Below are 16,265 nucleotides of genomic sequence, written 5' to 3'. Positions count from 1 at the left end.
TTGCAATTAATTGCTGTTACGCTGATCACTCTTTAGAACATTCTGGAGTTTATGCAGATTTCTCTTATAAAAACTGAAACAGCAGACTTTGTAAATATTAACATTTGAATCATTCTCAAAACTTTTGGCCATGACTGTGGACCCTCACAGGCTCCCGTCCACTGGGACCAGCTGTAATACATGGTAATGCTATAGGTAGTGATAAACAGGAGCCCTCTGCAGAGGCTCAGCAGCTTCACAGGTGACTTTAAAAGGTGTTTCCTGAATGAAACTGGCCCCCCAGCTCTGACATAAGATGAGATCATTTATGACCTGCAGGGCTACAAGGGGGCTCCAAAGGCCTTTATAGCCACCCAGGGGCCGATGCTGCACACCGTCGGAGACTTCTGGGACATGGTCTGGCAGGAAGGGAGCAACATTATCGTCATGGTCACCAAACTGAAGGAGAACAATGAGGTAACGTAATGCTGCTAACTGCTGCCTGCTCCGATCACAGAGAATCTCTGGTCAGTATTGAACTCTCTACTCAGAAATGTGAGCCGTACTGGCCCCGGCTGAAGGAAAGAGCAAAGGTGAGGGAAGTGGATGAGAGCCAGGAGCAGGAGATTCAGAGGGAGGAAGGTGAAGACGAGGGAGAGACAAGTCGATTCGGCAGGTTCCTGCTGAGAGTTAAAGACTGCCAAGAAAAAGACGGCTTCACCATCACAGACATGGAGATCCAGGTGAGTCCATCACTGAGTTAGGAATCTCTAGCTGCTAGCTCCTATCCTTAGCTCCTATCCCTAGCTCCTAGTTTAGGTCCTATGTGGTGGATGCTATATTATATACTAGAGGAACTATGATAGCAGGCATCCTGCTTCCTCTTCCTCCCTCCTTCCTCGCTGCCAGCACTATTCAGACAACCTTTCCTCTTTAGCTATAGAGTCCATACTGGTTTTCACTGTTTTGAAGCAACGTTAAGATGGAGGACAGAGAATGAGCTAGAACCTAGAATGACTGTCTGGAGCCAACAGAACGTAACACATTAGGCTAATTATGTGAACCTCTTAGCCTCCCAGAGCTTTTATTTCCTCATTTCTCACTGATGACCATCAGATCCTGCATGTTTTAAGGTTTAACACCTGAAGATCCCTAATGTCAAAGCCATATTTCAACGTTTTGCTCCAGTTTCAAACCCTGGTATTTCAGGATATTCATCCCAGACAGCTGAATATTAATCAGCTGAATCAAAGTTTTTAAAAGCTGAATGTTTCTGCCGTCATCCGATGTTTTCATCTGCCTCTCTATGAACATTTCAGCTGTTCTGAGACCTTTAGTTGTCTGTATTTCTTCAAACAGCCTCTAGATGTCACCATTGGCTCACCTTTAGGTCAGTGCTTCAGTCTGACATAATCCTTTCCATTTAACCTGTCTCTAGTTGTCTCTTCTTCTTATCAACAATCACTTATTCTTTTTATTGATGGATTATTTTCATCAAATATCCTCTCGGTTTCATGAACTGTCCTTTTTTTCTGTGTGTTTTATTCAGTTTGTTGGAACATTTTGAACCGAGAAAAAAAACGTCCTGATTAGTTTGAGCTTTCTTCCCCTTTTCTTCCATCATCTGATTTTATTTCCAGATTTTCTATCAGCAGACTCTGACTCTGCTGGGAGACTTTTATGTAGAATCATAACAGAGGATTAAAAACTAGTTGCTCTACTGAAACCTTTAGATTTCAACTTTTCATGTGAGTTAAAATGCCTGTGTGAAATGTCAGTCATTTGGGTCAGGGCAGGTGAGATACGTTGATCATGAAGGAGGTTAACCCAGAATATCCTTCGGATGGCTGCTCCTAGGACGTATGGGGAGGGGCGGCCTAGAAGTTGGGGCATTGTGCTCAGATCCCAGAGATTCTGAGTTCGAGCCCCACCCCTACGGACGGCCACTATGGGGTCCCGGAACAAGGTGTTTATTCCCACACTGCTTCCTGAGCACCGCACAATGGCAGCCTACTGCTCCCCAAAGGGATGAGTTAAATGCAGAGTTAATTTAGTTGCTCTGCGCTTATGACAATGTAAAGACAGTAAAGTTAATTCTATTCTACCGATGCAGGAGTCTCTTTCAATTATTTCGGCTTCACCAGAGCAATCTCTAGTTGGAGCTCTGATGTTTTTAAGCAAAGTGGAGGTCCATTCTACGGCACACATTCCTAGTCAGATGCTAAACAAGTAGCCATCCCTCCATCATGTCTCCATTTCTAATGACAACAGTGTGAGCTGCTTCCCACTACGGAGGCGCCGGACGGTTTGCCAGCCAAAAGTTTTCTCCATTGCCTCTCCAAACTCCTCCCAGGCCCAAATATTTGCCTTGGCGACCCCCCAGGTGGCTGCATGTCAGCGAGAGCCTAGTGGTCAGGTTCTTCCTCATGGGACCCAGCCAGGTTGGGCCATGCAGGACCAGTGCAGAGAGGATTGGGCGGTATCTGAGACCGAAACCTCTGCAACCGGATCTGCGGGCACTTGAACTGGCTCTAGGGTCATGGAATATCCACTGCTGGGGGGAAGGAGCCTGAGCTGTCCTGGTGGTGCAAAGATACTGGCTACAAATAGTTGGGCTCTCCTCCACACATTGGCTGGGCTCTGGAACCCAGCTACTTCAGAGATGCTATTCTCTCTTCTACTCTGGAGCGGCCTGCGGGGGGGGACCGCAGTTGTCTCATGTTGGAGTTTACCTGAGGGTATGAGAGAGTCGCATCCCCTCACCTTTGGGTAGGGGGGAAGTCTCTAACTGTTGTTTTGGCCTATTGGCCTAACAGTTGTACAGAGTAGCAGCCCTTTATTTTCCTCGGGGTAGGGGGTGTAGAATAATGCTCCTCCTGGGGAGTCCAACCATTTCCTGGGGGACATCAAAGCCCATGTGGGAAAAGGCAATGACGCCTGGAGCGGTGTGATTTTAAGAAGCGATCGCCCCCCAGCTCTGAACTTGAATGGTGTTTCATTATTGGTTTTCTGTGCAAGTCTCAGATTGTTCATAATGAACACCCTGTTCAAGCATAAGGATTTCCACCGGCCACCAGGACACTGCAGGTCAATGGCTGACTTTGTCCACTCAGGTGAGGACCCAAGCGAGCAGTGAGGGTCTGCTGGGAACATCTGGTCAGGGGCGTGTTCAACCCTACTTCCAGGAGAGCTTCTCTCAGATTCCTCGGGAGGCTGGAGACATGGAGTCTGAGTGAGTCTGAGGTTGCTGTCGTGGCAGCAATCCCTGAACCTGGTGATGGACACTGGCAGTAAGAGATGCTGTCAAGCTGAAGGAGTCTTATTGAGCCTGACTGGCTTGTGGGACTCCTGAAGCAGCAAGCAGGTATCATGAGGGCAGCTGTGGTCCTGATGCATATATTATGACTGTAGGTGAGAGCTGGAAGCTAGACAGAGCTGTAAATCTAGAGCTGCAGGCTCAGTCAGTATCCCACTCCCTCCAGCCATCCCCTTGGAACACAAGTCCAGAATTCGTCCACCAGCTGATGCAGAGACGGCCCTCCAATCCTGAGAGGACATTTTAGCCCTGTTGTTCTCCACCTGTCTTTTTCTTTTCTTCTGATTCTGTTTCCTTTGTGCATCAGATGAACTCTGACCATCGTCCTGTCAGACACTACTGGTTCAGCTCCTGGCCCGACCACCACATTCCAGAATGCATTGTTTCTCTGCTGAAACTCGTGGAGGAGGTGGAGACATACAAGAAGTCCCTTGAACCATCTAGCAGCCCTGCACCAATCACAAACACCATCCCTGGTCCTGGACCAATCATTGTCCACTGCAGGTTGGTGTTTTAAAAAAACTGCCAAAGTCTCCTGTTTTCTAGAACTTATTCTACAGATCCTACCAAACAACTGGACTAGGAATTTGAATGACTCCCATGTTCTTATTCCACTTCCTGGTGCAGTTTCCTTGTGGTGTAAATATGAACAGGCCTCATTCAGACTCAGCAAACATTCTGTTTTGGATCAAAGAAGCCTTCCTAGCAGGTCCAATAAGAATAGTGGATGTTCTGAGGTCACCTTATCTACCCTCTTCTGCTTAGCCACACTGTTGCAAGCATGGTTTGGTTCAGGGCTCCTCGATGACCTTATCTCTTTCACCTTGACCACGTTTCCACTCGTACCGTTCCACAATTCAAATACTGTCTTGAATCCATGTTGAATGAGCTGCTCTTGACAATCATAGCTGTTCTTGAGCAGTAAAAACAGAACAAGTATGTAGATCAGAGATGACCCACTATGACAGCTTTCCTCCAGGCCAAGTCATCTCCGTTCACTGACACCAATGAACCTGGTTCTCTTTACAAGTTGTACTTTACTTACAAAGAGTGCTATTTGTTACCAGGTGAAACAAAGAAAGTCAGATTTTCAGTCCAAGTTAATGAACAAAGATCTTCCTGGTGTTATCGCTTACACATCAGAAAGTTTTCAAATTTTGTTGTAGTAGTTTTTTTTTTTTTTTGAGGTCAGGCTACTGAGCAGTGGAACCGGTCTGTCTAAAACCAACATCCTGTCAGAACAGAACTGCTGCCTCTGAAAAGCTGACCGCTGCCCAGAGGACAGATAAAGCTGTAGAGCGGTGTAAAAGTTACCCACAACAAGAAAGAGATCTTCCACACATGAACAGACAGACACAACCCGCTGATCTCATTAATGTTCATCCCTTACTCACTCCCATGACTTTACAAACCTACCTTCAGCTGAAACAATTGACACCATTCCCTCAAACCTGAAGGAATGGTCCCCTCCCTGAAAAATGTGGACCATTACATGTGGACTGGTTGCCCGAACAGTTGGTTGACCTGGAGATGGCATTTGGCTGAGTACCTTGTGATGCGGCATCATGGGGTACCCAGGAGTTTTAATAATGGGCCCTTCACTAGGGGCCATACGGTCTTTGTACAAGTAGAGGTTTGGTCTGCATTGCCGGTATTGCTTTCCCAGTTGGGCTCCATCAGGGCTGCCCTCTGCCAGCAAATCTGTTCAGAACCTTAATTAACAGATTTTCTAGGTACAACCAAGAACCAGAGGGGTTCTAACTTATGGACCGGCAGAACTCATCCCTGCTTTTTACAGATGATGTGGCTCTGGCTCCCTCCTGCCAAGACCTACAGCATGCACTGGGGAGGTTCAAAGCCGGTTTAGAGCCGGTCAGAATGAGAATCAGCTGCTTCTAGTCTGAGTCCACAGTTCAGGTCTTGGACTGGAAAAAGGGTGGCTTGCTTCCTTCAGGTTGAGGGAGAGTTATTTTCTCAGGCAGAGGAGTTCAAGTATCCTGGCTTCCTGGATGCCTCCCTCAGGAGGCGTTCCAGGCATGTCCCCTTGGTAGGAGGCCCAGGGGATGATCCAGGACACGCTAGAGGGAATATGTCTCTCGGCTTGCCTGGATGCATCTCAGGAGTCACTGGAGAGGGAAGTCTGGGTATTTCTGCTGAGACTTCTGCCTCACGACTCGATCTTGGATAAAGTGGAAGAGCATGAGCTCATCAGAGCACCACTTACTAAATGAGTGTTCAGGCTCCTTGTTAGCAGCTGTCTGGTACTGAGACATGATTGGTTCCTGTGTCTTAAGATAAATCCTTGAAATCTTTACAGATAGAAGGAGACCCCAAAGCCTCTCATAGGTGAATTATGTTTTAGTTGTCTAACTCTCAGACCTCCTCTCATGTTGTGTCCACAGTGCAGGTATCGGGAGGACAGGCTGCTTCATAGCCAGCAGTATCTGCTGTCAGCAGCTTAGAGAAACTGGAAACGTGGACATCCTGGAGACAGTCTGTCAGCTCCGACTCGACAGGTGAGGATTTCCTGTTCCAGGTTCTGCAGGGTTAGCATAAGTGAAACCCATTCCATAAGTTTGTTTAGCAAATCCACCAAAACAATAAAATAAAGGTTCACTCAGAGTGCAGTGCTCATCAGTTTCCTCTTTAATTCCATCTGAGCTGCTGTCTAGAACCGTGTGAAGAAAAGTCTGGGCCGATAGTGACCCATTCAGACTTACTACCTGACCACCGGCGTTTCATGGGGTTCAATCTGAAGTAATTTCACCACAGGTCCAAGATGTTCTGCCTAAAAGGGAGCGCACTCCGGCTCCCTTTTAGGATCAATAACTCCACACGGCATCGGGATACTTCAGGGGTGGTCCGTGGTAGTTAGCACCAGCTATTGTACAGATGTTCCAACAATCAGGAGGTGATTTATTTTTTGGCCCATTCCCGTACCTCCTGCAATGTTTCAGGATGTTAAAGATCTTACTCTATGTCCTGGAGGGTGGGCTCCCACTGGATGGCCTTGGATCCTGGGAGTGTGTGGGCTGACCTGGGGGACTCAGGGTCCCACATCTGTCCCAGTGCCTCACATAGAGAATATCAAATGAATGGAGGTCATCAACAGTTACACTTAAAGCAATGAAGTCAAATTAGAGTCCTGTGAGATCGACCCCTATATGAACAATGCTGGCCTGAGGGCCAACGCAGGAAGCCGAGAAGCGGACCTGCTGAATGCGACCCACTCCACTGCAAACGCAGTCATGACCCGATGTCCTACAGCTACGTAGACCCATACTTCTCCTCTTCCAGTGAACCGCCCACTTGAACTTCTTGATGGGATTTATGACGTCATCAGATTTTCTCTAATTAATTCATTTATTTGCTATCCAGAAATTATGTGAACAGAACCTAAGACCATATATGTTAAACATCATGACGTTTTTAATGTGGTGTTTTATCTCCACTGTATGGTGCAGGGGGGGGATGATCCAGACCACTGAGCAGTACCAGTTCCTGTACTCCACACTAGCCCAGTACAGCCTCCAGCTGCAGCAGAACCAGGTACAGAACTCTACACCGCCGGGCCAGACTGGGCTGAGCCCAGAACACCCTTTAAGGACACGTTTCAGTAACGACCGGTGTTCAGACAGTTTTATATTGGTGGCGAATGGAATCTATGGATTCTGAAAGGGTCGAAGGTTGGTTCTGAATCAGGAAGAAGGAAAAATGGTCTCTTGACACGGAGCGTGAATATAGCAAATAATTTCCATGTTGATCTAGGAGCTGAAGCCATAAACTACAATTCAGAATAAGAGAAAACTTTTTATCAATCAAAATAGTAAATATTGACAGAGTTTTAATCTAATCTGTAGAAGAACTGCCAATTCTTCCTTCCTTAACTCAAGACCTGGTCCAGACCTACCACCACCTCTGGTGTTCTCCCTGGAGAGTCTTCTGGAGCTTATTCCCACCTCACCTCTGTTGCCCAGGTGATTGGTCCATGAAGCAGTAGAGCAGTTTAGGGTCCTGATCATACAGAAGAACGATGGGGAGCCACCATCATCCAGCTGTAGCTCCCAGACTTCCTGAATCTGGAGCGTCTCTGGAGGATCTGGTGGATTTAGGAACGGCAGAGCATTTGTTTGTCTCTAAACCAGGAGTCACCGACCTTTTTAAGGCTGATAGTCGCTTCATGGCTACTGAGTCATAGCAGGGCTACCAATACTGAGCTGTGAACCAGAGGGGTCAGTGTTCACCTAAACTCCCTCGATATTAAACTCATTTTTATTGTTAACTTTTAATTTCTAATTTTCTTTTGAATATTGTCATTTTAAAATCTCTAAATATGATGAAATGATCTAAGGATGATTAAAAAGAAGAGCAGCAGAATAAAATAAAACGTTAAACTGGTGAGTTGTTCTGTTTTCAGAAGACGTCAAGGGCACCACATGTGGTCCTTGAGGGCCCCCTGGGGCCCGGGGGCCCGTTGATGACCCCTGCCGTACACATTAATGACAGCACCGTGACTCGCTCAGTAAATTCCAGGTCCTTCATGCTGAGATGAACAGATAACAGGCAGCAGATAAAAGCTCCTCCTATTTGACGACCCATCGAGCAACAGAAGAGTTGAAAGAACTGAGACATATTAGATCAGCTGGTTCTCATTTGCTATCAACGCATAAAAAGTCTAGGAATAAACAACAGTGGCATTCCTGGACCAGAACCAACCTGCTTTAGATCCTGAACCCAGACCTGAGAAACTGCCTCCAGTGGCCCAGTGCATGTTTAACTTTGCTCTTTCCATCAGAACCAGAACCAGACCACCACAGTCCCACCGAACCAGCAGAGCCCTGAGGACCAGGTCAGCATGCGAATGCAGACCCTTCAGCTACAGACCGACTGAAAAAGAATCTAGAAGTTGCTCTACCAGATGTGCACTTAAAGAAAACAGCAGAACCTCCAGGAAGGACTGGTAGAGAGCTAGACCAGACAGAACACCCCAGCAGGATGTTTGGATCATCCCAAGAATTTAAACCTGGACTGAAATTATCAGAAAAAAAATACAGATTAGTAGATTTTAAAGAAACTTCCTGTTAATATCTGTGTGCTTTGATTGCTATGAATAAAAACTGTTCAAAACAGCTGAATATTTATTAACAACACACCTGGAAGGAAGGAAGGAAGGAAGGAAGGAAGGAAGGAAGGAAGGAAGGAAGGAAGGAAGGAAGGAAGGACTTTCAGTTTGTTCATGTTAATGATAGATCTTCCCCATGTTGCCATGGTTACCTGTGGAGTACCACAGGGATCAGTGCTAGGACCAATTCTCTTTACTTTATACATGCTCCCAATCGGTAGAGTTATTAGACAGCATGGGATTAATTTCCACTGTTATGCTGATGATACCCAGCTATATCTGTCTATAATCCAGATGAAGCTAACCCATTACATAGATTACAGGCATGTCTGAAGACAGAAAAACCTGGATGACTCTTAACTTTCTGCTTCTGAATGCAGACAAAACAGAAGTTATAGTCTTTGGACCAGAGTCTCTGAAAAAGAAGCTGATTAGTCAGTCACTTCATTTGGATGGGATTAAACTGATTTCAGATAATAAAGTAAAAAATCTTGGTGTTATTTTTGATCAGGACCTGTCATTTAAATCCCAGATCAAAGAGGTTTCTAGAATTTCCTTCTTTCATCTGAGGAATATTGCAGAAATGAGCAATCTCCTGTCCAGGGGTGATGCTGAGGAACTAGTCCATGCATTTGTTACTTCAAGGCTGGACTATTGTAATTCTTTACTATCAGGAAGTCCACAAACTGTAGTTAAAAGCCTTCAGCTGATCCAAAATGCTGCAGCCAGAGTTCTGATGAAAATGAAAAAGAGAGATCATATCTCTCCTATCCTGGCTTCTCTTCATTGGCTTCCTGTTAAATCCAGAATAGAATTTAAAATCCTCCTTCTCACATATAAAGCCTTAAATGGCCAAGCTCCATCTGATATCAGAGATCTGATTGTTCCTGATGTTCCTAACAGAGCACTTCGCTCTCAATCTGCAGGTTTACTAGTGGTTCCTAGGGTTTGGTCCTAGCACTGATCCCTGCGGTACTCCACAGGTGACCTTTGAACCTTAACGCTCACTGTGACTGACCTGCCGCACTGCTGGAAAACGCCAGTGATGGTTCCAAACCACTCTGCCTGAGTTGTGCTTTTAACCCTTTAAAGCCTGAAACATGAAATAATTAACAGAAAATTCACATTTTTCAAAATTAGAATGTCAATTAACTTTGTGAAACAAATTAAATTAGCTCATTTATTTGATAATTAGGCATTTCTGCATCACCTTTTACTTGTCTTCTGTTCACTACATGTCTGGATGTTTTATTCAGAACAAAAAACATCACAATGATGCAGAAGTCTCCAAAACTCATTTATCAAATATGACACACTTGGCTTCTTGTGACTTCTTGTGCTCTTTGGTGAGTGATCCACTGCCTTTCACCGACGCACTCGGCTCCTTTGTTTTGGTCTTTAGCTCCTCCCCTTATGAGGCGTCTCTGCTAAATGAAACATGATCCTTAAACTACATTCTGATCACATCAAACACAAACTTTCATACATTTTCATAAATGCACCACAAATTAAACCCATTAATAATTTGCCCTTTATTATTTCTAGTGCTATAAAGTAAAACTTAATAAAATGATATAGAGTAATATATCATTGAAACATTCATTGAATAAATATTCACTTTTTCAAATATTTTATATTTTATTATTTAAATGCTTTTATTTAGTTTGCTGACTGATTTTGGGGATGACATCAAAGCTATATGATCTGTGTGCTTATTAGCATCTATGGGCCTCTTTGATTTTTGTGTAAATAAATGAGATATTTAGAAAATCAATACTCAGATTCTACCATTATCGTTTGTTTATACTGCAACGGTCATAAATGATGTGAATATGCATAATGAACAGTTTTAGGGAAATAAAATAGGACAAATCAGCTCGACAGTAAGAAAACACATCATATCTCTGTAATGACAGACAGACAGTAAAACCTGACGTACTTCTTCCTTATAACGCTTTGCATGTGCGGTCAACCAGCTAGCAGCAGGGAAGCAACGACTGTAATATAAATGCAGTTCGGTCAGGCCGCCGTTCTACAAAGAACAGCCACTTTTTGCGCCGCTAACGAGCAGCTATAACTTCTGAGAGGTCGGCGTGTGCGAATGGACAGCTAGAGGTTGCTCATTGCTCACTTTCCTTGGTCAGTTTACTCATCTTGCAGCAATACACTGAGCACAAACTAACGCCGCTGCAGAACCCAGTTACCGGATCAGCTGCTGACTTTGTCTGAAATCAGGAATCGTAGAGATTCTGCAGCAGCGCAGTGAGGCAGGGTGAGGGGGGGCACGTTGTGTTGATCACATGACCAGCCTCGGTTACCGTGGCACGGTAGATCTAAATTATTATTATTTTGGGCACACACACACACACACACACACACACACACACACCGATGCACATAGATACAAGCACAGGAAAAATCTGACTGTTTTAATGAAACTCAATAATCTGGACTCATGTTGGGGGTTAATGCATCTTATACCTGTTACAGGTGTAACACCAGGGCTGGTTATCCTCCCTCAGCAGGGTGTCACTGTTCGCTTGTCGCAGGTATGATGCAGATACTGTTGATTTATATTGAAGCGTGGTCTGCTCTATGTTATTCCACGCCACAACGGCAGAGGGCCAATCAGGAACTAGCTAGGATTGGGGGCGTCCGTGTGTCGGTTTGACGGTGTCTGGGATAGAGTCCGAAGTGTGCCAGGCGCTGTGGGCGGAGCTACAGCCAGAGTTTCTGCCATTAGTTACCAAACAGGAAATATGCACAGAGTAGAGCAGATGGAGAACTGACCAATCAGAGGCCTCCTGTCTGCGCTCACCTACAATATTGGAGAGGTGCAGCAGAGTGTCTGCGGAAGGGGGCGGGGCATATCTGCGTTAACTGCGGCACACGCAGACGACCTGGTTTCTGAGCATAAACCAGGCGTAACACCGGAGCTGATCAGAAAACACCTGGAGGTTTTGGTCTAAATGCTGATGAATCAGAAGCAAATGATCAAACCAGCAACGTCGTCTCATAACCTCAAAGTTAAACACACAATCATTATACATATATATATATATATATATATATATATATATATATATATATATATATATACATAGGCTGCCATGACTTATAAATCCTGACCTGCTGTTGTGGTGTTGAAGGGTGTAATAACTTCACACCAATCATCTCGTTATCACGAGAAAACAGCTTCCTTATCTTTAGATAATGAGAAAATTAACTCAGTTTCTCGACAAAACCACCGTGAAAAAGTATGGTAGGGACATGACCGCTCTGGGCTTCCATACCTGATGGTACCTGAGGTGGGTTATCTAATTAGCTGCTGCTAACAGTCACTGATGTTAAACTAGATCAGCAGATCTATGTGGGGTGAGCCTGAACCAACAGAGGGCAGTGTTTGAAAGGTCCTCCTGTGTTTTTGCTGGAGCTGCCTCCTCTTTGCTCTGCTCTCCTTTGCCTTCTTCACCAACCCCACCCAAGCCGGAAGTGCTCTCCAAGATTTATTTACCTTTAATTTGAAAGCATAAAAACAGGCAAAATAGTGATTATTGTGTGAATAAAAATCCTAATTATTATCTAACGGATTGATCTAGTCGTTCACGCGCCCGCGTTCTGGTGTGAGAATCGTGTTTAAAACTCAGTTCGGCCTGATTTATGGTTCCAGGAGCTTTTATTGTGAAGGACTCCGCCGGAAGTGACAGGGTGAATTGTTTCCGTCTTGGCGGCGCTAGCAGCGAACAGCGCAGCTCAGAAGCAGCAGGAAAAAGACCCTGTGAGGGTTTGAGAGGAGCCGAAGAACCGAGCCTGCTGCGGCCGAGAGGCGGCGTGGATCGCTGGTTCCGTCTGGTTCGGCCTGGTTCGGTCTGTTGGCCCTCAGCGGCAGAGCGCGGAGGTTCGGGCCGGGCAGTCAGTTAGCAGCTAACCGAGCAGCAGAGCAGCTGGAGCGGACGCAGCGCAGACATGATCGCGCTGATCAACAAACTGCTGGACTGGTTCAAGGCTCTGTTCTGGAAGGAGGAGATGGAGCTGACCCTGGTGGGGCTGCAGTACTCCGGGAAGACCACCTTCGTTAACGTCATAGCGGTGAGTGGCGGAGGCTGCGGCCGCTGCGGGGGGCAGGAGGCCGGGGCTCCGGGAACCGAAACCACCGTGGATCCAGACTACGGTGGTTCCGGTTCTGGATCCATCGGTACCGCCACAGCAGACCCCGCATCGATCGCTTTCTCCTATGGTCGCTGACGTGATTGGTGGCGCCATCTTGGGGAGGTCAACAGCTCCCCCAGTGTGACGTGTTAAACAGGAACAGAATCAATTTNATTTATCATATTTATAATGAAACTTTATTAAAAAAAAACAGCTAAACAATTCAGACCTTCTAGGAGGCTGTAGATTCTATTCAAAACTCCCCATGACAGGAGGCAGCACTTCTCTGGATGTTTCATTTGGAAATATAATGGAAATTAATATTCAATGGACCAAAATAAGGATAACTGAAAAAGAAAGTAATACTAAAAGTAGAGCAGTGGTTATTTACTAGTTAAGCAACTATTTTCTCTAGAATTCTAGAAGAGAAAGGAAGCTTAGATATAGATCTATAATAGACATGTGGGTCAGGAGGCGGCGAAGCTTTGCTGGGAGAATCAGCATCATTCCATGAACCCATTTAGTGGTTTGCTTCTAATTCTATTCAGTTTATTTCTATAGTTCTAGTTGGCTTTATAAACCAGGAGCTCTTCCTGCTCCCAACTGCAGCAGTTAGCTGATAGTTGTCAGATGACATCCGGGTCGGCCATGTTTGGACCGGTCTATCTAAAGGCCAGCTGTGGAGAATCGCGGCGCTTCGTTTGGCGTTGAGCAGCTCCTGAAGCTGCAGTGCGTAGACGTTCAGCTATGCAGCGCTGATGATCAGCCAACCGATCAATGCAGCAGTAATTCATAAATCCTGTTTAATAGAATGAGGCTGAGGATGTGCTGATTCAGGAGCTGCAGCAGAGCAGAGCAAAGGACTGTGGGTAATAAACTGTGGGCAGTCAGACGGGTGAGCGTCAGGCTGGAAACGCCGTTCATGTTCAGGTATCCTGATGGGCGCCACACAGTCCATGATGGCGTTAGAGCGGACCTAAAGTGAAGAAGTGAAACCTTCCTGCTGCAGGAGGATCTGTGCGCTCTCATTTCCTCTGTGGTTAAACTGGTTCCACTGTCACCATCTGGGAGGTTCAGGTTGGACACATGACTGTTCCCTGTGCTGCCGGCCTGTCCTTCATGGACCTTTCCATGATGGCTCCCTCTTCCAATGTGAACCAGCATCATGGAAAGAGAAGGAGATCCTGTGTTTTAGTCCTCAAACGCCATCAGGGGTCAGACAGGGGGAACTGGGAAGGGTTGCTTTGAGAAGAGAGCAGCACTGGGGGGCAAAACTGGCCCCTCTGCTCCAAACATCGGTTCTCAATGTCCAAAAGTCCTGTCATGGTTTATGGTCCAACGTGTCCAAACTGATTTCAGGAACAGAGGGACGTCAATAGCGTAGTTCAGCTTTTAAAGCTAAAACAGAACTGCAAGTCGCTTGCTAAATCCCTGTCCGCCATGTTTACATCATCCCACCGACTAGCAGAGTTGGTGAACATCTGGCGGCCATGCTCGTTGCTAACGCTGGTCGGCTGAATGTCACTGCGAGCTAAAGTGATGCGGTTCCTTCTCCATCCTTTCTTCTTCTCTGTGCTCGTCAGGCATCAGGTGCCCAGTCTGCTCCAAGAACGTGTCCTCAGAGGAGATGGATCTGCACCTGGTGCTGTGTCTGACCAAACCTCGCCTCACTTATAACGGTAAGAAGCTCATTCAAGCTTTACTGCTTCTGATTGGCTGCTGTAAGCCCAACCAATTTAAGTTAAATCTGTTTTCTTTCCCTAAAATGCAGTCATTTAGTTTATAGGTTTCCATGGAAACCAGGGATGTATTTTAGTTGTTCCTGTTTTCAGAAAAAAATCACCCATTCTAATCACAACAGCAAATAGAATATAGAATAATATAGATATTATATGAGACGACCTAATCCCTTTCCTGTCTCCCCCTCTCTCCTCTGTCTCCTCATCCTGTCTCCCCCTCTCTCCCCCTCTCTCTCCTCCTGTCCCCCCTCCGTCCCGCTCTGTCCTCATGTCTCTGCTCTGCTGTGATGTCCTCCAGAGGACGTCCTCTCTAAGGACGTGGGGGAATGTGCCATCTGCCTGGAGGACCTGCAGCAGGGGGACACCATCGCCCGCCTTCCCTGCCTCTGCATCTACCATAAAGGGTGGGGTTCCAGAAGCTCCGCCTCCACCTTTGCTCCCCCGTGGAGCGCTCAGATCTAGCGGAGGTTCTGATGGCGTGTTCTGTGGTTCTGCTGCAGGTGCATCGATGCGTGGTTCGAGGTGAACAGATCCTGCCCGGAGCATCCGTCAGACTAAAGCTTCCCTCACAGCGGTAACCTCCGTCCCAAACACCACCTTCCTGATGGAGACCCGCTTCCCCCACAGGTCTCCTCTCAGTGACCGTCTCCCTGTGAGGTCCAGGAACCAGGAGGAGGTCCAGTAGAACCGGATCCTGATCACAGACATGACCTGGTTCTGATCCAACCCGTTCCTGCTGTGACTGAATCCTGACCGGACCCTGGACCTGCTCAGGGACCGGTTCCTCATTGGACCTCTGAGTTTGAGCTTCCTGACTGGACCACCTGATCCCTGACCCACTCAGTCAGGTTCTGACCCACTGTGGGACGGTCCGGGTGGGCTAGTAGACCTTCTGGGGGAAAGGTTCTTATGGCGGTACCTGCTGTGGTATCGGACCTGAACGGTCTGCTTCTGTGCTTCTTTCCCTCACAGGTTACCGACTCTGAGAAGGTTCTACAGAACGGAGGCGGGATCCAGAGGCCCGTTGGACCCTGTGAACACTGTGAACCCCCCCATGTTGTAGAACCACCGCGTGCCAAACCTCTTTGGAGGAACTTCAGGGATACCAGCCTTTCAGTCTCCAGGGGAACGGACCTACCTGCTCCTCACCTGACGGTCCATTGGGATAGGGAGGGCGGTTCTGGGAGGGTTCTGATGCTGTGGGACCTCACCGCTCCTCGGTCGGCACCGATTTCTCCCAGTGCCGTGATGGGAAGCAGGAAGGAAAAGGTTGGAGCTGGAGGAGCTTTCACCACAGCTGCCATTAAAGCAGAACCGAGCCAGAGACGAGCCGTCTGCATGGGCAGCTCCGGGCCCGGCGGCGCCGATCCACTGTGAATACTGACTACCATGCACCTCATCCCCATGGAGCCCGGTTCTCCAGGTCCATTTCCCAGCCCAGCAGGACTAAAGCATAAAGTTCTTCAGTCCAGGAACAGAACCTCTCTACCTGTTCTGTTGATCCTCAGAAGAACTTTTACAAAGAGTCCACAGGTCCAACAGAACCTTCAGCTTTCCTTCACACCATGCCTAAAGATTCACCAGAGGTTCTGCTTCCTGTGGACCTCCTGCTCGGCCGAGGACAGGCAGTCCAGCCCAGAGCTGCCGCTTCCTCTGAGACCACATCCTTGACCAGGTCCCCCACTGCGCCGTTCTGTTCCAGAACCCACTGTTTGATTCTACTGGATCCAGAACGGGTCGGTCACTCTGCCGCAGTGGTTCTGGTCACCTTGTTTCTTCTCAATAGACTAAAACTCATCCTTGATTCCTGGAATGTGAGAGTTTGATCCGTTCCCACAGCATGACGCCTACAGCGCCATACTTCAGACTGTCCGTCCAATCAGAGCCAGGTTCTCTGTGACTTTGGCCACTAGAATCAGAGTTAAAGTTATTTAAGTTAGTAACTTGGTTAAGTTACTAA

The 16,265-nt window shown here is 46.9% G+C and overlaps 2 protein-coding genes across 4 annotated transcripts in view; both read left to right on the top strand.

The window, feature by feature from the left end:
* The window catches only part of LOC107100975 (tyrosine-protein phosphatase non-receptor type 7-like), a 33,351-nt gene extending 24,941 nt beyond the window's left edge, over positions 1 to 8,410 (top strand). For 2 of the 3 annotated variants that reach the window (XM_015399689.1, XM_015399688.1), the window contains exons 6-11: positions 319 to 456; positions 531 to 722; positions 3,603 to 3,799; positions 5,698 to 5,811; positions 6,760 to 6,844; positions 8,091 to 8,410. In XM_015399689.1, the coding sequence (XP_015255175.1) occupies positions 319 to 456; positions 531 to 722; positions 3,603 to 3,799; positions 5,698 to 5,811; positions 6,760 to 6,844; positions 8,091 to 8,186 (822 nt within the window). In that variant the 3' untranslated portion in view covers positions 8,187 to 8,410. The remainder of the gene's footprint in view (positions 1 to 318; positions 457 to 530; positions 723 to 3,602; positions 3,800 to 5,697; positions 5,812 to 6,759; positions 6,845 to 8,090) is intronic. The other variant, XM_015399687.1, reaches the window with a different exon arrangement.
* Positions 8,411 to 12,383: 3,973 nt separating this feature from the next.
* LOC107100976 (E3 ubiquitin-protein ligase ZNRF2-like) lies at positions 12,384 to 16,259 on the top strand. The gene is made up of 5 exons (XM_015399691.1): positions 12,384 to 12,612; positions 14,111 to 14,245; positions 14,604 to 14,709; positions 14,806 to 14,879; positions 15,278 to 16,259. Exons 1-4 carry the CDS (start codon positions 12,384 to 12,386, stop codon positions 14,861 to 14,863), a joined length of 528 nt encoding a protein of 175 aa, XP_015255177.1. The 3' UTR covers positions 14,864 to 14,879; positions 15,278 to 16,259.
* The last annotated feature ends 6 nt before the right edge of the window (positions 16,260 to 16,265 follow it).

This window comes from Cyprinodon variegatus, unplaced genomic scaffold (genome assembly GCF_000732505.1).
Source record: "Cyprinodon variegatus isolate N-32 unplaced genomic scaffold, C_variegatus-1.0 Scaffold1039, whole genome shotgun sequence".
In the NCBI taxonomy this organism is placed as follows: domain Eukaryota; kingdom Metazoa; phylum Chordata; class Actinopteri; order Cyprinodontiformes; family Cyprinodontidae; genus Cyprinodon; species Cyprinodon variegatus.
Note: the sequence above shows the minus strand (reverse complement) of the source record. Positions and strands in the feature narration are given on the sequence as shown.

Bases quoted from the DNA above. Each gene is read 5' to 3' on its own strand.
- LOC107100976 (XM_015399691.1), top strand. From the start codon at position 12,384: ATGATCGCGCTGATCAACAAACTGCTGGACTGGTTCAAGGCTCTGTTC. The intron at 12,613-14,110 runs GTACCGCCACAG...TAAAGTGATGCG, and splicing joins TTCCGGTTCTGGATCCATCG to GTTCCTTCTCCATCCTTTCT. The intron at 14,710-14,805 runs GTGGGGTTCCAG...GTTCTGCTGCAG, and splicing joins CTCTGCATCTACCATAAAGG to GTGCATCGATGCGTGGTTCG.